The following is a 21,872-nucleotide window of genomic DNA, read 5'->3' as shown; positions in this document are numbered from 1 at the left end:
GCTGCATGTGATCAAAGGGTCAAGAATGGAGCCTCAGCCCTGCCAGGAGACCCACGACTCGTGGGGCAGGTCACTGGAGACTGTGGAGGGAGGCTTTATCCCGCGGTTCTTTTTTTATTCTTGGCCATGCCACACGGCAGGCAGGATCTTAGTTCCCCGACCAGGGATTGAACCCGTGCCCTCTGCAGTGGTACTGTGGAATCTTAACCACTGGACCGCCAGGGAAGTCTCTGCCCCGCTTTATGGCCCCTAGAAACCTACCAATCATGCCCACTGTCACGACTGGAGGCATGTGGTCAGTGTGAGCTGAGCCATCCTTGCATAGTAGGGAAGGCACTCAGGCAGGACGAACAGCCCATGCAAAGGCCTGTCAGTGGGACCATTCTGGATTTTGACTGGAAATGAGAGCAGCTGACCTGTGGGTCTTTGAGGGTAACTGGCCTGGGACCCACCAAGCTGAAAAACTATCCGTGATGCGGGGCAGGTCTGTCATCAACGCCTCCCTGAGATCAAGCGCAGCCACGAGGCCTTCCTCTAGCGGTCATAGTCGCCGCCCCTCCTGGAACCCTCCCCTGTCAATGGCCCCTGCTTCTCCGCACCAGACTTTCACACTGGGGTCACCCTTCACCAGCAGCTCCAACCACCAGAAGGCTCTCCAAGAGTGGAGAGTATATGCTTTGGAGTCAAAAGACCTGACATTTGCTGTGTGACTCTGGGGAAACGGCTTTGCCTCTCTGAGCCTGTGTCTTCCCTTGTCCAGAGTGGATAAAGAGCTCACTCCACAAAGTAGTGCCTGGCAGATGGTCAGGTGCCAGGAATGACACCACAACGATGGGGGAGGTACCTGTCTGCAGGTACCGCCAAGCCCACCGCAAAGCCATGGTGCCCAGGGCCTCAGGGAGAGGATAACTCTGCACTAAGCAGTGTGCCCACTGGCAAACCATGGGGCTGTCAGCCCTGAAGAGGTGACTTACAGGGGACATTCCCCACCTCTCTGAGGGCCAAACTCTGGGGCTGGATGATGGGGGGAGGGGTAGACACAGGTTCAGCAGCCTCTCCAGCCCTAAGCTGGGTCCTTCTGCTGCCCAAGTGGCCTTGGCCCCAGGGTCCCCGCATGGTGGGTGGCAGTGGACAGCCCCCTCTCCCTGTGATGGGAGGGAGTGTGGATGGACAGCCCCACCCCAGGGGACCGGCCCCACATACTCACATCGTCAACCTTTGGCTCCGTCACAGGGACCCACTTGTAGATTCGCAGGGATGTGTCACCCACAGTCACCCACTTCTTCTCCCTGCAGAGGATGAGGAAGAACCCATTACCAGGGGGCTTCGGGGGCAGGCCCTTGCTCACGCCGGCAGGGGGCACAGGCCGCACTCCCTTGGAGCAGCTGTGACGCGGTGACAGCTCCAGGCAGGGCTGAGAGAACATCTCCGGATCACACAGACGAGGGCTTGAATCCTAGCTCTGCCGCTCGCTGGCTGGGGGCCCCTGGGCAAGTCACTTCGCCAGCCTGAGCCTCAGTTTCCCCATCTGCTAGACCACATGGGGTCGTCAATCTCTCCAGGCTGCCGCGAGTGAGACAAAGCATGTCGCATGTCGACTGCTTCCTGTGCCTGGAAGAGTGCCTCGTGAGACCGGAGGGGAGGGCGGGGCTGCCACTGGGATGATTCCTCTGGATGGAGGGAATCAGCCCCGGTTCCTCCAGCCTTCACCCCCCAGAGCCGGCGAACTGGGCCACCCGAGACCCTCTGGGCAGCAGAGAGGGCTTCAGACCAACAGGGCATTTCCTCCGTGAGGGTGGGAGGGTCTTCCCCAAGGGCACCCAGGGGCTCACCCTGCCCCCTTCACCCTGCACCCTGCCTCCGAGGTCGTGGGAAGGGAAGCAGGAGCTGACAGCATGCGTAACCACCCCAGGCTCTTCCGGGCAAACGCCAGTTAGATCAGCCCCGGGGAATGGAGAGCAGGGGGGAACCTGGATGCCCAGTGGCCTCGGCCCCAAGGGCAGTCCCCAGATGCTGAAACCGAGGGGCTGCGACAGGGAAGCACAGCCCCGTCTGCGGGCAGCCACGGCCGGGAGGTTGCCTGCCCCGAGACCCTATACGTCGGTTCGGAGACAGGCTTCAGTTCCAGGGTCTCAGCTCCTAACGTCTGCACAGCTGCCCCCGATCCACCCCCAGCCGCATCCTAAACTCCTGGGGCACAGTGCCCAGGGGCCCCCAGCTGCCAAAGGCAGGTTGATGGTGAGAAGCAAATCACAAGCCATGAGAAGGAAAGGGGTGACTGCTTTCCACTAAGGGTGATGATGGTAATTACCACTCTCTCCTCCTATCTCTCTGCTTCGAGCATCGTCCTTCTCTAGCTATATCACCCCAGCCTCCCAACTTCGGTCCTCGACCTCTGGCAGCCTACGAGTCAGGTCCTGTCACCTCCTGCCCCTAGCACTAGGAGTGACAGCCAGAGGCCGCGTGCCTGAGGACACCACGGCTAAGGGAGAGCCCCCCTCAGAAGGAAAGCTGGGGTTTCAACCAGGGAGCTGGGCTCTGGAGTCCACGACTGATGGGACAGTCAGACGTACACCTGCCGTAGGTGGCATAGCGGCCGGGAGCCCTCGGCAATGTTAGCGACACGGGGTCCACCGGAGCCGAGAATTACGTGTGGCTGTGGGCGCCTCGTCCAGCCTCCCCACCAAGACCTTGGCCTTGGGTCCTCTCCTCCATGGGCAAGTAGCCCTCCCAAGCTGGTGGGACACGTTACCGCCACCTGGCACCCCTTCACCACTGGGGGTTCCGGGTGCCCAAGCACACTCAAAACCAGCTGAGCCAAACCACGGACACTTCCATACCCCAAACTGTGCCTGCGCGGGTCCCACAGCCCCCGGCTGGCGGAAGCGAGGGCCTGGCTTTTCCTTATTCTACTGTGCCCATTTCTAGTGCCTTCTGTGTGCTAAGCGCTGTACACACTCTAATCACCCCATAACCTCTCGTGGCAGTAACTGCCACCTTTCCTGTCTGACAGATAAAGAAACTGAGGCAGGGGGAGGTGGAGTCATTCTCCCCAGAGCCGGTGTTCAAAGCTCCATGCCGCACTGCTTTTTGGAGTAACCTCCCCTGCCCCATCCCTGCCCCGTTTAGCCCTGAGAGAATTAAACAAAGTCAGGCACCTAAGTCACCACCCACCTGTCCCCAGCCTCTCAGAGGCAGGATGGACGATTCACGACCCCAAGTCTTTCCCCACCTTCATGCTGAATAATCAGCAGGTGCCTGGAAGGGACAGAGACATTCCAAGAAACAACCTTGGTGACAAAGCAACAATCCTAATGGCCATTGTGCGCTGAGGGCTTCCGTGCCAAGCACTTTACTTACATGCCCTCTCTCCCGACAATTGCCAACAGACCTGTGAGAGGGAGACTACTGTCACCCCACTTTATAGATGGGGAAATGGGAGGCCCAGAGAAGTTATACCAGTAGCTCACGGTCACACAGCTAGTCAACGGCAGAACCAGGACTGGACACGGGCTCTGACCCCTGCTATTCTGTCTCCCATGAAAAACTACTAAGAAATGACTCCACAGAGCACATCGGTGACAGAAGCTGGACAAATCGCCCAAATCCCATGCAAATGGCCAAAGGCACTCATTACTCACAAGCCCCTCAACTGGCTTCTTTGGCCCGGGCCCCAGTAGGTCAGCAAATCCAAGGCTTGATTGTGTTAAAAAAAAAAAAAAAGTAATTGACTTGCAATACACAGGACACCTCTCAGGGCAGAAAGTATGCCAGATCTGGGCTTCGCAGCCCACACCTGAGCCAAGAGGAATGTATCAAGTGGCAGGTAGCTTCCCAGAGAGGTTACAGGCCCTGCAGGTTCGGACCTGAACACAGCTAGGTTCTGGTGCCTCCCTCGGTCCGAGTTCCCAACTCACCCCAGGGATTAGAAACCGTTCTCCAGTTGCATTTCTAGGTGTGGGCATTGAGGGGCCATGGGACAGAGGGAAGAACATTGAGAACCCGACCTCAGCCTGGTATCCGGCCAGCAGCCACCCAGGGAGACACAGGCCCCAGAGCTCAGGGGCGAGTCACTGAGTGAGTAGCCGGTACTTCGGAGACACATCCAGGGAGCGCCGGGTGTGTCATCAAGCCAGCGGCCTGGCAGCGCCTCGGGAAATGACACAGGGACTCCAGAGAGCAGCTGAGAGTTCCCACTACCACCTCCAAATCCATCACCCTAGAACACACAGCCCCCCAAGCCCAAAGGAAGGTATTAAGCTGTACTTGATTACATCCGCAGTGGCAAGCAAGTAGCCAACGGGCGTGTTTTGTCTGGCCCGCACGGTACTTTTAAAAATTTGAATCAATTACCAGACTTAAAAAAAAAAAAAAAGAAGCCAGACCCCACATTAAAATGCAGATTCCTGGCCACTCTCAAAAACACGTCCTGGCCACGAGGGGCCCACATGCCCCGAGGAGCACTGACTCTCTCCAGATGGGGCCCTGGGGCTCCCTCGGATCCCCCAGGTCTCGCCACCTGCAGGCACTGGGCTCGGATTCACCACAACCACCAGGCCGCAGCCCAACCTTGCCACGAAGCTGCCCTGGGCACGGCCTGAGCCCTCCTGCCTTGCTGGCCCCTGGTAACCAGGCCAGGCTTAAGTGCCTCTCTCTTCCCCACCAGGCTTGGGCTCCTGGACAAAAGAAGCAAATGAGGTCCCAGCTGTAGGAATAGAGCCCCAAACGCTCCTCCCCAGCACAGGCTCCTGTGTAAACTGTGCGCACCCTTCTCCCCAGATTCTCTAGACCGAGGGCAATTTCTAATGTTCCCCCAAGGTCAGGTCCAGGGAAGGGCTAGCCAGCCAGGGTGACCTGACTCCCTCAAAGAGGGCTCCGAACCCCTCACTTCCGATCCACTTCTCAGGGCTAGTCCTTGATGCTGCAGGAGGCCTGGCTACAGCTGGCCTCATCCTAACTAGGCCCAGGCCCGCTTGACCTGCCCTGTGCCTGGTAGAAGGGTGCCCCTGGAAGCACCAAGGTGAGGGTTTAGGCACAGTCAAACCTCCCCCCGCCCCCAGAGACAGGCGGGAAGTCTCGGGGAACAGGCCTCTCTGTCTTCACAAGCCACCGAGGGACCCTTCAGACCACGGATCCAGGGGTCCCAGGCCTAAGCCTACTTCGAGGCTCAAGGCTTTGCCTCCCGCCCAGGGACTCCCCCTGCCCTGCTTTTCTCCGCCCACACGGGGCCTCCTAACCCTGCCCCAGCTTCCCCAAAAGGAGCCCACCATTTCGTTCTTCCTTCTTGTTCTAGGTGCCTCTCACGCCACCAACCTGCCTTGCTGGGACACAGAAAGGAGAGGAGAAACGGCCGGCAGCTACCGACAGGGTGGCCACGGCTGGCTGCTGGCTTTTTCCAGGGCAGGGGAAGGGTAGGGCTGGCAGAAGGGGGAATTTTTAGGGGTCCCTGGGACTGAGGAGAAATACCACCCTAGGCTTACAGGCTAAGTGGTAGGCCAGGCACCTCCATTCTGGATTTAAATCAACAAAACAAAACAAAACAGGATGCAGAGTTAAATTGGAATTTCAGATAAATGACGAATAATTTTTTCAGTGTAAGTATGTCTCAATTAGTGCATGGGACATACTTACACTAAAAAAAAAAGGAAGTATTTAAAAATATTATTTCTTTGTTTATCTGAAATTCAAATTTAACTGGGTGTCCCATAATTTTATTTGCTAAATCTGGCAACCCAGTGTCCCAGCCAGTGGTGAAATGCACGGTTGGTGGCCACACAGTTAATAAACAACCCCAGACCACAAGGGCTGACTGGAAGACGCATTCTGAAGGCACAGCGAGGGTGAGATTTGGCTTCTCGGGGCTGGGGAAACCCAGGAAACAAGGCGAAGGCTTTTTTTTTACTTAGAATGGGCAGGAGAAAAAGAAAAAGAAAGAAAAAAAAAATCAGCAAAATGCAAGTTTCTACCCCACAGTAAGGACCGCATTTAATGACTGCTCCTGTGTGCAGGATAAGTGCTTTTCGAGACATGATGCTATTCCAGAAGGGGAGAAGGTAGCACAGGAACCTCTTGTCGTGGTTAGAGAAGTTATGTGCTTAGCCCAAGGTCACACTGGAAGCCCAGCCATGAGATCCCAAAGCCTGAGGTCTTCTAGGGGACTTGACTCGTAGTTTCCCAAGACACAAAAAAGGAAGGGAGACACGTTCTCCTCTCGTCCCCCCAAACACAGGCCTCGCCGGCAGCGGGCTAAGCAACACTGAGGGCCACCAGGCCGGCTGCTCTGGGGCCGGCAGGGTGGAAAACCCCACACAGCTCCATCTGCCCTCCCAGCAGAGCAGCTGTCAGGGTGCAGGAGCCTCCGCCAGGCCGGGAACCTGGAGCGCAAGGCCCCGCCAAGCCTCCCGCAGCACGGAAAGGCAGCTGGCCCCCACCCCTTTCTCACCTCCAGGCTGCTGACAGAAGGGACTCAGGCCCAGACAACAGCTCTTTCTTTGCACAGGCGTTCAGGCAGGGGACCACTCCAGCCTTCCCTCTGGGAATCCCGCAGGAGAGGGGGTGGTGGGCTTGTTTTCCCGTGTGCCGTTTTGGCCTGCAGCTGTTTCTGCCATTTTTAAATGGCTCCAGTCCGGGCACGGGGCGCCCTGCGCACCAGGGGAGCTCCCACGGCAGGGAAGACTTGGATCTCAACTTTGGAAGGCCTTCCCTTCTCACGGTTCTGAAAATTCTTTGTCCCACTAGAGCCAAACCCAGCCCTCGGCCGGGCATCCGGCCATCTGCAGACAGCCCTTTCCATAGGAGGCCCGAGAGCACGTGGACTTTATTGATTTTCCTCTTGCCTTTTTTGTTGGGTTTGACTCAGAAAGGACAGCTAACTTGTGACACGGCTAGACTGGAGGCTAGCCCCCAGTGGTTTTGAGGGACCGAGGCGAGGCGTTACTCAAGAAATGACACCCCTAAACATAAACAGAGCCTGCCACGGGGCCTGCGGGGGTTTGCAGGCTTTAAATAAAGGGTCAGGATGAGCCCGCGGGCGCTGACACTCGAACGGCGCTGCGGCTCCTCTCCCTCCCTGACCCTGGTGAGGCCGTGGGAAAAAAATAATAAAGTTGAAATCCGGGAGCTGGGAGTTTTCAACAAGTCCGCCCCAACCTGGCGATCGGCTCGCGCCTCGGGCCTGGCCCTCGGGCTGATTCCGAGACAGACCCGGACGAGGCCGGGGAAACGTTCAGTCGTATTAATTACAACCAGGCCACGCCGGACGGAATCTCACGTGAGCTGGAGAAACCGCACGGCCGACACCGAGTCCCCCTCGCCCCCCGCGCAGAGAACAAAAACAACGGCTGTCTCCGCAAAACAAACGCAAGCTGCCGGGTTCGGACAGACAGACGCGGCCCAGGACCGGGGTCTGGCCCCCAACATTCGCTTGCCCAGACCCCCGCGCCCGGGTCCGGGCACAGCGGGGCGGGAGGGGGGAGCCCGGAGCCCCGGGCCCCGCGGCCGCCGCCGGCGTTTCCTCCTCGCGCTCGCCCCCATCTTTCTTCCTCGCCAAGAGCCCTCGCTCCAGGCAGCCCAAAGCGCTAAATTTAAACGGCTCGCGCTCTGCAAACTCCGCAGACTCGAGGGCGCCGGGCCTGGGAGGCGGGGAGCGAGCGAGCCAGCCAGCCAGCCGGCCGGGGAGGAGGGAGGGAGGGAGGGAGACAGGGAGGCCCGGCGCGGGCAAGGGCGCGGGGGCCGGCGCTGCGCCGCCCGGGGCGCGCGGGTAGGAGACGGAGACGGCGGCGGCGGCCCGCTCGGTGCCTGCACAATGGAGCTCGCGCTCTCCCCTCTGCCGCCTGCATCGCGGCCCCGGCGCGCGGGAAGCCGCTTTCATGTGACTTGCACAAAACGAAATGGCTTCTGGGGCCGGCCCCGAGCCCCCCTCCCGGGAGCCGAGCGCCGCGCCGGGGACTGCCCGCCGCTCCACCGCCCGGCCCGGGGCGCCCGCCGCCTCCAGGCTGCCGCCGCCGCGCCAGGTGGGCGACAGGCGCGAGCGCACCTGGGCAGCGGCCGCGGCCCCCGCCGCGCGCAGGTGACCCGGCTCGCGCGCCGCCCGCCCTCTCCAACTCCTGGGCCCGCGGGCGGCCCGGGGCGCTGCGCCCCGCCGGCTTTTTGTATCTGGTCTCGGGGTTCGGGGCGGCCGCGGCGCGAGCCTGCAACCGAACGAGAGAACAAGCCGGCGCCTCCGCTTACCATTTGCGCACTTTCTCGATAGCCGCCATGACCCTCTTGATATCATCTTTGGCCCGGCTCCTGGTCTCGGCTCGAACCGACCTGCCCGACATGGTTCTGGCGGGGAGAGAGAGGCTGGGGGAGCGCGCCCGCCGGGTCCTGCTCGCGCTCCGCGGCGGCCACACTCGCGCCCGCCCGCCCGCTCACTCACACAGAGACACACACACAGACACACACACACACACACACACAGACACACACACACTCGCACACATACACACACACACACACAAAGCCTAGTGCCGCCGCGCGCCCAGGGCCCAGTGCGCAAGCGCCGGGCGGCAGCTGCACCGAGCAGGGGGAGCAGCGCCGCCGCGGCCGCCGGTAGTGCGGCCTCCGGGCGCCGCTGCCGCCGCGGGGCAGCGCCGCGAGCCTCTCCGCCCACCCGGGGGAGGCGCCCGCGACCCCCCGATCCCCGGGGAGGCGGCGAGGGGTACCCAGCGACCCCCGGCTCCGGGCACGCGGAGGGGAGGCGGGCCGGCGGACGTGCGCGCGGACACTTACTCGGAGGCCGCAGGTGCCGGGGGCTCCCCGGGAGAGGGCGGGCCGGCGGGGCGGCCGGCCGTGGAGGGAGCGCATTCCTGGGGAGCCAGCGCGGCAGCCCATCCGCTGCCCCGGGTGTGTGGCAGCGTCTGCAGTAATGGAAGTTTCCTGTGGGGCTCGCGACTTCTGCGAGTTGAAGGCGCCGATTCGGGACGCGAGGCGCTCTTGGAAAGAGTTGAGAAACGCGGACCTCTGCTGACCCTCTGCCCGGTTTAAATACGCGAGCTAGGACGTCGCTTCCCTATCCTTCGTCCTTTTGGCAAACGAGGGTGGGAGGAAAGGTGCCTGGGGTGACCACTAGAGACATCCGACCTTGCTTATGAAAGAGCTTTCGGCGCAGTAAAAGCTCGATGATTATTTATCAGCATTTCAACAGGGGCTCTTAGATCTTTCCTCCTAGTGATAAGTTGCCCTCGCCATAAATAAGGTCAGGGAGCCCACGCTGGGGTTTCTGTTCGAGAACCACGAGTTGAGTTTAAGTCACTCCTGATGTAAGTCCCAGGCTCAGCCCAGGTGCTGCCACCTCACAAATGACCCTGGCAGGTAAAATGGACTGGCCAGCGACAAGGAGGACTTCTGGGCTGGTTTCTTCCCCGTGGTGCCTTACGACAGCTCCGCACGAATCTGCAATTACCAGGATAAGCCAGGGGCCTCAACCTTATGTTCAGCTGCAGCTAAATTATCTTGACCAGAGCCAATTCGTGCCCAGGTGGATGCTGGGGAAAAAGAATGACCCCGTTAGCAAGCCCAGTGCCTTGGAGATCAACTAACCCAACATCAGTCATTTTACATGGAGGGAAACTGAGTCCCAGGGAAGTTCAAGGACACAGCCATGAGCTAGATGTTTGTCTTCCGCTCATTCTAAAACCAAGCCCTTTCCCCTGAGGTTTTGGTTTGGGGGAGAAAAGCTTCTGGCGATACGGAGTGGAAGCTGCACTGCAGGCCTTTTCCTATGCATGTCCTTTTACCATCCCAAACCCCAAGTTCCTGATGTGAGGATTATATGGGAAAACATGTAACAGTGGGTCATAAGACAGCAGTCTCATACCATTGGCCCTCTGACTTACCTGGCCAGCAGATACATGCTTAAGGTTACACAGAACTTTTTAAAGCATATATTTGAATTAAAAATGGGAACATATATTTAAAACTCCAAGTACTGAATGATGAATGGACAAATGGGCATATCTATACAATAGAATATTATTCAGCCATCAAAAAGGAATAAAGTACTGATACACGCCACGGCATGGATGAACTTTGAAAACATCCTAAGTAAAAGAAGCCAGTCACAAAAAGACACATATTGTATGATTCCACTTATATGAGTTATCTAGACTAGGCAAATCCCTAGAGACAGAAAGCCAGACAGACGTACGATGATATCGATGACATCTTAATAGCCGCTCCCTGTGGGGGGGGGGAATGGGGAGTGACTTCAAATGGGTACAGGTTTTCCTTTTGGGGTGATAAAAAAGTTCTGAAAGTAGGTAGTGGTGATGGTTGCACAACATTGTGAATGTGCTTTCTGTCGCCGAATCGCACACTTTAAAATTGTTACAGTGGCCAGTTTTACATTATGTGTATTTTGCCACCATACAAAGAAATCCAAATATCCAGCTTCTCTAGAGATAGCAGAAGACCTGCCAACTGGGCCCCACGTGCCACACGGCAACAGTCAGCTGGAGCCGAGAAGCCCTGTGCCCCTCAGATAGAGCTCACTAGGTCACCAATGTGTCACCCAGTCACTGTACTCATTTGTGTTACCACATGGCCCCGAAGGTGTTTGTGTGTTTGATCTCCGATTAAACTATAAGGCTCTCTACAAATGTTCTTTATAAATGTAGTACGGCACTTTTTATAGTTTCCTGTCCCCTGTGGATAGTTTTACACTTCTTTCTTTCAACAAAGCACACTTGTTTTATAGTCTGTGTCTGATCATTCTGATATTTGAAGTATCTGAGAGTCTGTTTCTGCTGGTTCTTACTCATGGTGTCCTATTTCTTTGTGATCTGTCTGGTTCTCCTTGACCTTGCTGGACATTGTATTTTAAAATTTATTTATAGGGATAATCTGAGGCCTAGAGTGAAGTTACCTTCCTCTCGAGTTGCTTTACATTTGCTCTGCCGGACTCCTGAGGGCACTGCTAGTGCAGGATGACCAACATCCAAGTTCAGGGCTCGTGGGTCCCTGGACCCCCAGGTGATGCCAATATAGGTTGCCTAAGTGAGTGAGACTGATTTGCTTATTGTACCCAGGGTGGGGTCAGTGATGTGCTGCAGCTGACTGCCAAGCCTGCGCTTCCCAACTCTGTTCAGTGACCTCCTATCAATAGTTCTAAATCAGCCACGGCGGAACATTTACGCTATGGAAATTGGCAAATGCTATAATACATCGGGACCCTTTCCCAACCCCACCAAGGGCTGGTGATAGCATTTACCAGCACACCACTGGGCAAGGTCTCATCTCCCACCCAGTGTGGACCCTGGACTTTGATTTCCGACCTCTTGCCTCAAGAAAACCATTCACACTGAAGTTCAAATATGCCAGACTTGGCAAATATCTACAGGGTTCGAGTGGCTTCCTTGCTGGATTAGCTGTCAGGGTTCTCTTTTTCCTTATTCCTTGCTATCTTGTCAGCATGTGGTGGCTTTTAGGATTTTTTAAAATATGTTTTCTAGCATATGTTCTAGCATTTTTAGTTGCTTTCAGCTTGAGCGTTGGTCTGAATAACTAGTTACCAGAGACTGGAAGTCAAGCTCTCTCTGAATGTTTGTGATAATCTTAGACACGTTAAAGGAGTGATCGTGGGGTTCCAGAGGTGAGTTACTTAGTCATGGCTTGTGTCTTGACCTAACTGTGCCTCATCTGTAAAATGGGGATGAAAATAAGACCTGCCTCACAGAGTTATGTGAATTAAAAACAGTATTTGTCAGGGAAAGTGGGGGGAGGGATACATTAGGAGTTTGGAATTAACATATACACACTACTATATATAAAATAGATAACCAACAAGTACCTACTGTATAGCACAGGGAACTATACTCAATATTTTGTAATAACCTATAAGGGAAAAGAATCTGAAAAAGAATACATATATATGTATAACTGAATCACTTTGCTGTACATCTGAAACTAACGCGACATTGTCAATCAACTATACTTCAATTAAAAACAACAACAACAGGGCTTCCCTGGTGGCGCAGTGGTTGAGAGTCTGCCTGCCAATGCAGGGGACACGGGTTCGTGCCCCGGTCCGGAAAGATCCCACCTGCCGCGGAGGGGCTGGGCCCGTGAGCCGTGGCCGCTGAGCCTGCGTGTCCGGAGCCTGTGCTCCGCAGCGGGAGAAGCCACGACAGTGAGGGGCCCGCGTACCGAAAAAAAAACCACCACCGACAACAACAATAACAAAAAACAAAACAGTATTTGTCAAGAATTTAGAACAGCACTTGGCACACAGTAACTGCTAGATACCAGAAAGCATTTGTTAAATAACAGACCTGGACGATCTTTGCATCAGTATGCCCCACACTGGGGTTTGAAGTCACACTACTCTTCCTAGGCTGGTAAATTCAACCCTTACGTCACTCCTCCTCCAGGATGAAGGCTCATTCACCATGGGGTGGGAGGTGTGGGGAGGGGAAGGATAACTCTGGAACAGAGATGGAGATGGGTGATTGTGAGGAAAATGCAGGCCCGGCCCTGGCGCTTCTGGGCACCTTGGTCCTTGCCTAGCAACTTGTGACCGAGCGCTGTTTTCATAAACAGAGGTGCTTTGGTGTTTGGGGAGCAGGTCCTTAGCAAGGCCCAGCCAAGAGGGAAAACTATGAAGGGAACACTCCAACCACAGAATGAAATACAGTCCCTTACTCGGAGACAGGAACAGAAGGCATGAGCTGCGGAGGCTGAAGCCTCCCTCCTTTCACAGAAAAGGATGCTCCTGGGACTTCCCTGGTGGCCCAGTGGGTAAGACTCTGTGCTCCCAATGCAGGGGGCCCAGGTTCGATCCTTGTTCAGGGAACTAGATCCCGCATGCGTGCCACAACTAAGAAGTCTGCACGCCGCAACAAAGATGCCACATGCCGCAATGAAGAACCACGTGCTGCAACTAAGACCCAGTGCAGCCTACATACATACATAAATAAATAAATAAATAAATAAAATATTAAAAAAAAAAAAAAGGGACGCTACCATCCGGTCACACAGCCAGTTAGCAGAGTTCTGGCCAGAGCCCCGCTCTCCTGACTGTGTCTCTGGACCGGTGCTCCCCACTCCACAGTCATCAGGATGTGGAGAGTTGTAAATCAGCCCTGTGGGAGTGCTCTCAGGACCCTCCTGTCCCTCCCCCACCCAGAGAGGACGGGTAAATATATACCAGCACGCCACTGGTGGAGCCCAACGGGATCCCGAATTATCGTAGGGAACGTCTCCCCCACAATGTGGGCCTGATGATGAATTTCAGATAGACTGGGGAGCCATTAAAAAAATTTTCTTTGATAAATCAAATACTCCAATTTGCTTCTCTGCCTACTTTTTCTTGCCTGTAATTACAGCTCTAAAAATGGTCACCAGCTCAAATACTAATAGACTAGCAAGTTGTATATCCATGCATGCAGCCACTGGCTTGCCTAAAGTTGGGCCACTTGAGGCCATATAGAAACAAAGAGATAGTAGATATAAAGTGCTTCAAGAGACAGATGTGTTCAGAGGTGAGACGGTGTAACGCAGGCTCTTCCAACAATGAATGATTAAACACAGAAGTCCGGTCATGACCCAGTGACCTGGAGCAGAGTTGGAATGCATCTACCAATGTGCTTGGTGAGCTCTTAGGTCAGAAATCCAGGAGGCTGCCCGAATGTCTTCTCTCGCTCCCACGTGTGCAGTCATTTTGGCCGCCCAGCATCTGAATACCCTTCCTAGTTCTGGGTGAGCCTTTGTGGATGGAGGCTGCCCCCCACTACAGAAGCTAGAGGTGGCTTGTCCCTCTTTTTCCCAGGGGGTTAGGTCCTGGGCATGGGTCCCAACCTTACCCAGGTGGATGGTCTAGTAGGTTGATTTTCTTTTTTATTGAGGTATAGTTGATTTACAATATAATATGTTTGAGGAATATAATATAGTGACTGGTTCCTTTTTCTCTGCATCTTCGCCAACATTTGTTATTTGTGGTCTTTTTGATGACAGCCATTCTGACAGATGTGAGGTGATGTCTCTTTGTGGTTTTGATTTGCATTTCCCTGATGATTAGCGATGTTGAGCATCTTTTCATGTGCCTGTTGGCCACCTGTACGTCTTCTTTAGAAAACGCCTATTCAGGTCTTCTGCCCATTTCTTTAATTGGGTTGCCAGTCGATTATTTTTAAATAATAGCTTTATTGAGATATAATTAACATACCATAAAATTCACCCTTTTTTTGGTTGGTTTTTTTCTTTTTTTGATGTGGACCATTTCTAATGTCTCCACTGAACCCGCCAGAATATTGCTTCTGTTTTATGTCTTGGCCTTTTTTTTTTGGCCCCAAGGTATGTGGGATCCCAGCTCCCCAACCAGGGACTGAACCCACACTTCCTGCGTTGGAAGGCGAAGTCCCAAACACTGGACAGCCAGGTAAGTCCCAAAATTCACCCTTTTAAGGTGTTTTTGTGTGTGTGTGTGTGTGTGTGTGTGTGTGTGTGTTTTGCGGTACGCGGGCCCCTCGCTGTTGTGGCCTCTCCTGTTGCAGAGCACAGGCTCCGGACGCGCAGGCTCAGCGGCCATGGCTCACGGGCCCAGCCGCTCCGTGGCATGTGGGATCTTCCCGGACTGGGGCACGAACCCGTGTCCCCTGCATCGGCAGGCGGACTCTCAACCGCTGTGCCACCAGGGAAGCCCAAGGTGTTTTTTAGTATAGTCGCAGAGCTGTGAAACCATCACCACAATCAATGTTAGAACATTCTTGTCATCTGAAAAAGAAACCCTCTACCCATTTGCTGTCATTCTTTATCCCCCCAGCCTTAGGCAACCAAGAGTCTATTTCCTGTTTCGATGAATTTGCCTATTCTGGACATTTTACATAGATGGAATCATATAATATGTGTCCTTTTGTGCCTAGCTTTTTTTTTTTTTTTTGGCGGTACGCAGGCCTCTCACTGCTGTGGCCCCTCCCGTTGCAGAGCACAGGCTCCGGACGCGCAGGCTCAGCGGCCATGGCTCACGGGCCCAGCCGCTCCGCGGCATGTGGGATCTTCCTGGACCGGGGCACGAACCCATGTCCCCTGCATCGGCAGGCAGACTTTCAACCACTGCGCCACCAGGGAAGCCCCCTAGCTTCTTTTATTTAGCATATTTTCAAGGTTCATCCCATGTGTTAATACTTCATTCTTTTTATGGCTGAATGATATTCCATTACATGGATTTACCACATTTTGTTCATCCATTCATTCATTGATGGACATTGGGTTGTTTCCACTTTTTGGCTATTATGAATAACGTTGCTATGATGATAAGTATACAGGTTTTTGTGCAGATGTATATTTTCATTTCTCTTGGCTACATACCCAGCAGGGGAATTGCTGGGTCATATGGTAACTCTGTACTTAACATGTTGAAAAACTGCCAGACTGTTTTCCAAAGCAGCTGCACCATCTTACATTCCCACCAGCAACGTACAAGGGTTCCAGTTTCTCCACATCCTCACCCACACTTGTTATCGTCTGTCTTTTTCATATTAGTCTTGTGGCGGTGAAGCAGTATCTCATTGTGGTTTTGATTTTGACTTTGATGTCTGAGGGTGTGCAGGGGCAGCGGAGAAATGACTTCCAGCAGAAGTGGCCCTTGGAGAGCCTAAGTATCGGAGGCGCTGAGCTCCCAGTGGTGGCAGCGCCATTGGCATCCTGGCTGCCGTTGGTTCCTGGTCATTTTCAGAGCTTGCTTCTTCAGTCGCTCCATTGAGCCTATGAGTTACCTGATAGTCTTCACATAAGGTCCCTTTTCCCCTGAAGCTAACCAGAGCCAATTTCTATTGCTCCAAACCAAAGATCATGGCTGATACCCTATTTAAGCTGCCTCTCAGTCTGTATACTTATTTATCCTTCCTGAATGTCTTTTCTCTTGTTGCAATCTTTCACTTCTCCCCAAACTACTATAACAATCCCCTCGCCGTGGGCCCTTTCCCCAGCCAATCCCTCTTGCCCATCACCCAGCCCTACGCCTCTGAGATCCAAGTTTGATCCACTTCTCCCCCTTCCCTTTCATATCAAGCCTAACCTCCCTGATTCAGCACACAAGGCCAGCTATAATGTGATCACTGACTTCTCTGGGCTGCTCTCCTGCCACTGCTCTCCGGCACTGCTCAGATGGGCTTAGAGCGCCTCATTTATGTAATGTCTCCTCCACCCGCCCTGATCGCCTCCTCCTTCCTGCCCCATCTGCTCTGGACGCCCCTATGTCATATCACAAAATACTGTATTATTATTGACAGGTCTGTTTCCCTCGCTACAATATAACCTTCTAAAGGGAAAGAAACATGCTTCCCGCCACATTTTATCTTAGGCCTTAGCACCAGGGCACACAGAGTTCAACTGAGGTCACTGTTAGAGGATCTGGCACAAGTTACTGCTATTCTCTCATCTACCCTCGTGAAAGGCAGAGGTGACGGACAGCACACTGAGGGAGGGGTAAGCGGCTAGCTCTGGTGAAGCTTCGCTGTACACCTGGCTGCCTTTGGGATACCACCAGCGACTCAGGGGACTGTGTAGTTAAACATGGTTGTGCACAAAGGGACAACAAGATCACGGAGAAAATTGTGGTTACATCTTTTTAAAATGTCGAAATCCCTGGAAAACTAAGAAGGCTGTATTGATGCCGACTCAGGGTTTAAGGTTTACGGGGCTGAAACCCACTGGGAGCTTTCCCACCTTTGTCCAGTGTCACGTGAGAGAACACACCAGCTTCAGGGCTGGTTCCTCACAAGACTTATTTATGGTCTTTCCTGGGATCCTCTGAGCGGCAGCATACCCCATATCAAGACTCTTTGTTTTGTTTTGTTTTTAAAAGCTTCTCCAAGGTTTTGTAATTAAATTTTTTTTTAATTTTATTTATGTATCTATTTTTGGCTGCATTGGGTCTTTGTTGCTGCATACGGGCTTTCTCTACTTGAGGCGAGCAGGGGCTACTCTTTGCTGTGGTGCGGGGCTTCTCACTGCGGTGGCTTCTCTTGTTGCAGAGCATGGGCTCTAGGCGTGCGAGCTTCAGGAGTTGTGGCGCACGGGCTTAGTTGCTCTGCGGCATGTGGGGGTCTTCCCGGACTGGGGCTCGAACCCGTGTCCCCTGCATTGGCAGGTGGATTCTTAACCACTGCACCACCAGGGAAGTCCTATATCAAGACTCTTTGAAAGTGAAGGAATGAGAAAGGCCAGATCATCTTCTTGAAGACTTGGCCTCCCTCCATTCCTCCTGCCCATCGCCCATGTGAAAACATTCCTGTTCGGACTCGAGAGGAAGCACCATGCGATGGCAGTGCTGAAGGAATGCCAGAGGTCGTTCTAGACTCCTGAGGACCCCACCTTGAGCCTACGTCCCTCTCTAGGGTCTGACCACACAAACCTCTGGTTCACTGAATGCTCTGGCCTTGGTGGCACTGCCCCCTCGGTCTGGAAGGTTCTCCCCACTCTTTCCATGACTGTCTCTTAACTTACAAGCCTCATCTTCGGAGAGACCGGCCCTGATCACAACTAAAGCACATTTCCCTCATGATATTCTACCTCATAGGCCCCTGGCTCTTCCTCTATGACCGCAGCTTGCAATGGCATAGTTATGTGTTTGTTTAATCAGAGATCCCCGAAGACAAGGGCCATGCCCGTCTTGTCCACCCCTGTACCCCCAGCCCTACCGCAGTGCTGGCGTACACTCACTCTTTGCTGAATTCATGAATGAATGGATGGATGAAGTCCATCTCCGAAGCAATCAGATGCACACGGAGGAGAAGCTGGGTGGCGGCCAGCACTTTAGACAGCACCTACACCTGATGCTCTCTCTGCATCAGAACCAGGGTCCACAATACCGCCCACTACTCCCTCCGCCAGGACAGACACGCTGTGGGGACTACCCTTCACAGCACACGCTGTGTGTTGTCTGAAGTGCTGGCAAAGAGCTTGTAGTGGTTGTTAGAACTAAACTCGCCCCCGCCCAAAGGAAAAAAACCCACTTGCTTTAACGACTAAGATCTAAAAAAATAAATACCATGTTTACATTGAAGTGTTTTGTGACTTCCCATCAACAAATAAGGAGAGAACAAGAGGGGGTGCAGGGCCGAACACAATGGCTCGTTCCCTTCCATGGGGGCGACCTTGGTATTGAACTTCCCCACTCACAGCTGGTGATTTCAAACTATGGAGAAAAAGGCAGGGTTGCCAACAGTGGAGAGTGATTTTCGGGGCCTGATGCCTCTCACCTGGGCACTGATAAATACCCATGGTTATCGGCGGGGGTGAGAGGCCTGCCTCGGGCATCAGCAGCTCAGGAAACACGGTAAAGAACCCCGCGACGGGTTTACTGTCCCACGAGCTTGGGCCCTACACTCAGCATCACACTGCCCTGGAAGAATGTTGCATCAGCTCGGGTTGTGTGCCTGTGCCTGTGTGTGTGTGTGTGTGTGTGTGATATTCCTTTAAGCTAAGCTAGCAGAGGATGTTATATGACATATGAATAGGGTGGCAACTTACTGTTGAGTCCCAGTGTCCTGTGTCTATTTATTATAGTCAGTTTTGAGCCACTGCCTGCAGGGGAACCTCTGTCATCCAGATCTCTCAAGAACGTGGTCAGGCCAAAAACCCCAGGGTCTAGGGCAGCCATGCCTTTAGGACACAGATCTTTCTGGAAAAAAAAAAAAAAAAAGCCCCTTTTTGTCTACACTGTCGCGAAGCACAGCGGGTTCCCAGAGGACAGCTGGCACGTGAGGCAACCCACGAGCAGGGGCCCGGATTGGCTTCAAGAGCATTGGCTTGAGAGCTGTGGGGCACAGGGCAGCTCGTGGAAACAACTCAGGGGTGGCTGAGGCAGAAAGGTGGTACAGGATTTTTTTTTTTTTTTTTTTTTTTTGGCCGCGCTGCGAGGCACGTGGGATCCTAGTTTCCCGACCAGGGATCGAATCCGGGCCCCGGCAGTGAAAGCACGGAGTCTTAACCACTGGACTGCCAGGGAATTCCCTCATTTTTAAATATAGTTTTGATTTTGAAATATTTTAGATTTGCAAAGGTAGTGTGGAGAGTTAACACAGACCCTTTGCCCAGCTTCCCTCGTGTGCACTTTTAGGCAACCAAGATACATTGATCGAAACTAAGAAATTAAGTTTGGCCCAATGCTGTCAATTGAACCACAGACTTCCTCTGGGTTTCACCGGGTTCTTCCTAGTGTCCTTTTTCCGTTCCAGAAACCCAGGATCCTGCTTCACATTTAGTCATCGTGTCGCCTTAGTCTCCTCCGACCTGGGACAGTTTCTCAGCCTTTTCTTGTTTGTCATGACCTGGGCTTTTTTGAAGAGTACTAGTCAGGTGTTTTACACATACGTCGTATTTGTAAAACTCCGTTGGAAAGAGTCATCCTGGCCTAGAAGGTGGAGCAAACTCCAACCTGCGGGACAGATCCGGGCTGCTGTGTCCGTGTGGTCCGCAAGCTAAGAATGGCTTTCACATTTTTGAGTGGTTGAAAAAAAATCTCAGAAGAAGAAGATTTCACGGTATGTGGAAATTCTCATGAAATCCAAATTAGTTTCAGTGTCCGCAAATTAAGTTTGATTGGAAGGGGGCCACGTTCGTTCTTTCCTGGCCCAGAGTCTGTGTGGCTGCGTTTGTGCTCCAGCGGCCGAGGTGAGGCATCCACCAGCCCACTCGGCCCACAGATCCCCACTGTTTACCCTCTGGCCCTTTCCAGAGAGTCTGCTGACCCTGATGCAGATGGCCTGTGGGGGCCGGATTCACTTTGATTCAAAAGCTAAGTCAGCTATTAAAAGAGCACTGAAGCTTCACGTTCTTTCATTCAGTCGTTCCACAAATATTTATCAAGGGTCCTTTGTCAAAGCTTGCAGAGACCCCTATTTGAGCAAGTGTTAACAGATGCTAAAACCCTGGAGTCGGGAGAGATTAATTCTCATCAAACGTCTTCCCCAGTCTCAGGCACAGTTTCTGCCTGCAGTGATAATAGCTGCTGTCCTACTTTGAGCACTACGTTATGCCAGGAACACTTTTATTTGCAATATCTCTTTTAATCCTCACCACGACCCCAGGAGTTGTTCCAGGGGGAAACTGAGGTTTAAGAGATTAGCCACACCCAAGGGCACACAGGGTGCTACTAAATGGCAGAGGCAGGATGCAAGCCCAGGCCGGCCCGGCCCTTGGCCTGGTGCTGTGCAAACAAGACACTCATCCTGCCCAGGAGGGGCCTGGGGGTCTGGAGGAGAGAGTGGGGGGTGGGGGAAGCTTTGGGTGGTTCCTGGACGATCATGGCTTTTCCACGGGCTTCTGAACTCTGGAAGCAACAGGCCAGGATGCAGAGGTCGGTAGCCAGAGGCCCCATCTGAAACAGTATTATTTTTTCAAAAGAACATCACATGGTGCTTTTTGGGGTCCAGCGTCTCACCCCTGCGTCCGATGTACAAGCCCAGCGAGACCGTCCGTCTTGGGTCTCTGCTCCCTCCATTTCTGGTGTTGCTGCTCTGCTACCCACATGGCTGGGAGAGTCTGAGCTCTCTGCTCTCTGGGCAGGAAGGCAGCCCTCCTCTTCCTGCCCTGGACCCGGGTGCTGGGGCCCGGCCTCGCCACCACTTGCGTGGCCAGCAGGTGAAGACGCCTCGCCGGGGATGGAAGGTGCACATGAGCTGCTCTTCACCCTGGTCGGACAAGCTGAGAGCTCCCCCAAGAAAAGCAGCAGCAGAAAGGGTGAGAAGGGGCGCCCGCGGCCTGGCTGGGCTGGGAGCAGGGTGGGAACGCCGCCGACACGGATGCTGCGGTCCCCTGCTATTTGCGCCTTCCCGGATGGACGGCCACCCTGACCCTCACCCTTCCCCTATCGACTCAGCGCAGAGCGAGCGGCTCAGCCTGGGCCTGACGGCGGTTCCCGCTCACCAGCCCCGCCGCCACGGGTCCAACTGCTCACGGGCCGGTTCTGCTCCAGACGATGACTCCAATATATGTCGTCAACAAGAACCTAAAAGAGGGCGCCGGACCTGATGAAAGAAGCCCCTGGTGGGTGTCCAGAGTGCATCCCATTCTGAGTTATTTTCTGAAGAGAACAAGTCACTTGAGAGTTTTCTGCTCCCTAACATGTCCCCGGGAACTTTTTAACTGGCTTGCTAGTCTGTCTCTCCTAAGCCCTCAGCAGCTGCAAAGCTGATTCACAAAGCTTGTTTTCCTTTTCGTGTTTTTCAAAAAGAACCAAATGTAAACCAGGTTGCAAAGCCCTGGAGGTATACAGTGTGACGGGCGGGCGCCGGCAGCCGCGGTGGGGGATACGGCTCTGTTCTGTGTTCCAGGCTGTCCCAAGGACCCACAGAGCCAGGTTTCCAAACGGCCGCCACGCAGGGGGCTCTGTGCCTGGAGGAGGGTGCTGCAGCCGTTCTGTTTCTCTCACACAGACCCCTGCTCCGGGGGTCAGAAACATCATCTCAAAGGCTGGTTTCTCCGGGGAAGGAGCTGGTACTGGCCGGTGGGTGTGTTGGACTAAGCACGTGTGGAGAATAACCTTTGGCCCATTTGCCTGAGTGAGACCTCATAACTGAGGACAAAACTCTTAAAATCAGACCACAACTTCCATCTGTTTATATGACGAGGGTACCCTATCTTCAAGGTCAGAATGCTGCTGAAGCCTGAGTCACGTTCCCTCAACACCCCGAGCCGCGCCGGGGAACTGCTTTCGCCTGCTACGAGTTCTGCAGCCCAGCGGAGTCCAAGGCTGCGAATCAACCACGCTGGCCTATGCGGCGCGTGCGCTGTGTGAGGGGGCGGCTCCCGTCTGCTGAGCTCTGCCCCGGGGAGGCCGGCCGGCCGGCCGTTTCTGGTCCAGCTGCGGTACACACAGGGCTCCGGGGCTG

The 21,872-nt window shown here is 54.2% G+C and overlaps 1 protein-coding gene across 2 annotated transcripts in view; it reads right to left on the bottom strand.

The window, feature by feature from the left end:
- BCL7A (BAF chromatin remodeling complex subunit BCL7A) overlaps nt 1–9,395 on the bottom strand; it is a 30,148-nt gene extending 20,753 nt beyond the window's left edge. The window contains exons 1-3 of one of the 2 annotated variants that reach the window (XM_079942881.1): nt 8,773–9,395; nt 8,230–8,325; nt 1,208–1,289 (exon numbers count right to left, since the gene is read on the bottom strand). In XM_079942881.1, the coding sequence (XP_079799007.1) occupies nt 1,208–1,289; nt 8,230–8,321 (174 nt within the window). In that variant the 5' untranslated portion in view covers nt 8,322–8,325; nt 8,773–9,395. Of the gene's footprint in view, nt 1–1,207; nt 1,492–8,229; nt 8,326–8,772 lie in introns of those variants that run through there. The other variant, XM_079942880.1, reaches the window with a different exon arrangement.
- Between the last annotated feature and the right edge of the window lie 12,477 nt (nt 9,396–21,872).

Source organism: Stenella coeruleoalba (genome assembly GCF_951394435.1).
Source record: "Stenella coeruleoalba genome assembly, chromosome: 14".
Taxonomy (NCBI): Eukaryota; Metazoa; Chordata; class Mammalia; order Artiodactyla; family Delphinidae; genus Stenella; species Stenella coeruleoalba.
The sequence above is the reverse complement of the archived record's forward strand: the minus strand, read 5'-3'. Positions and strand labels throughout refer to the sequence as shown.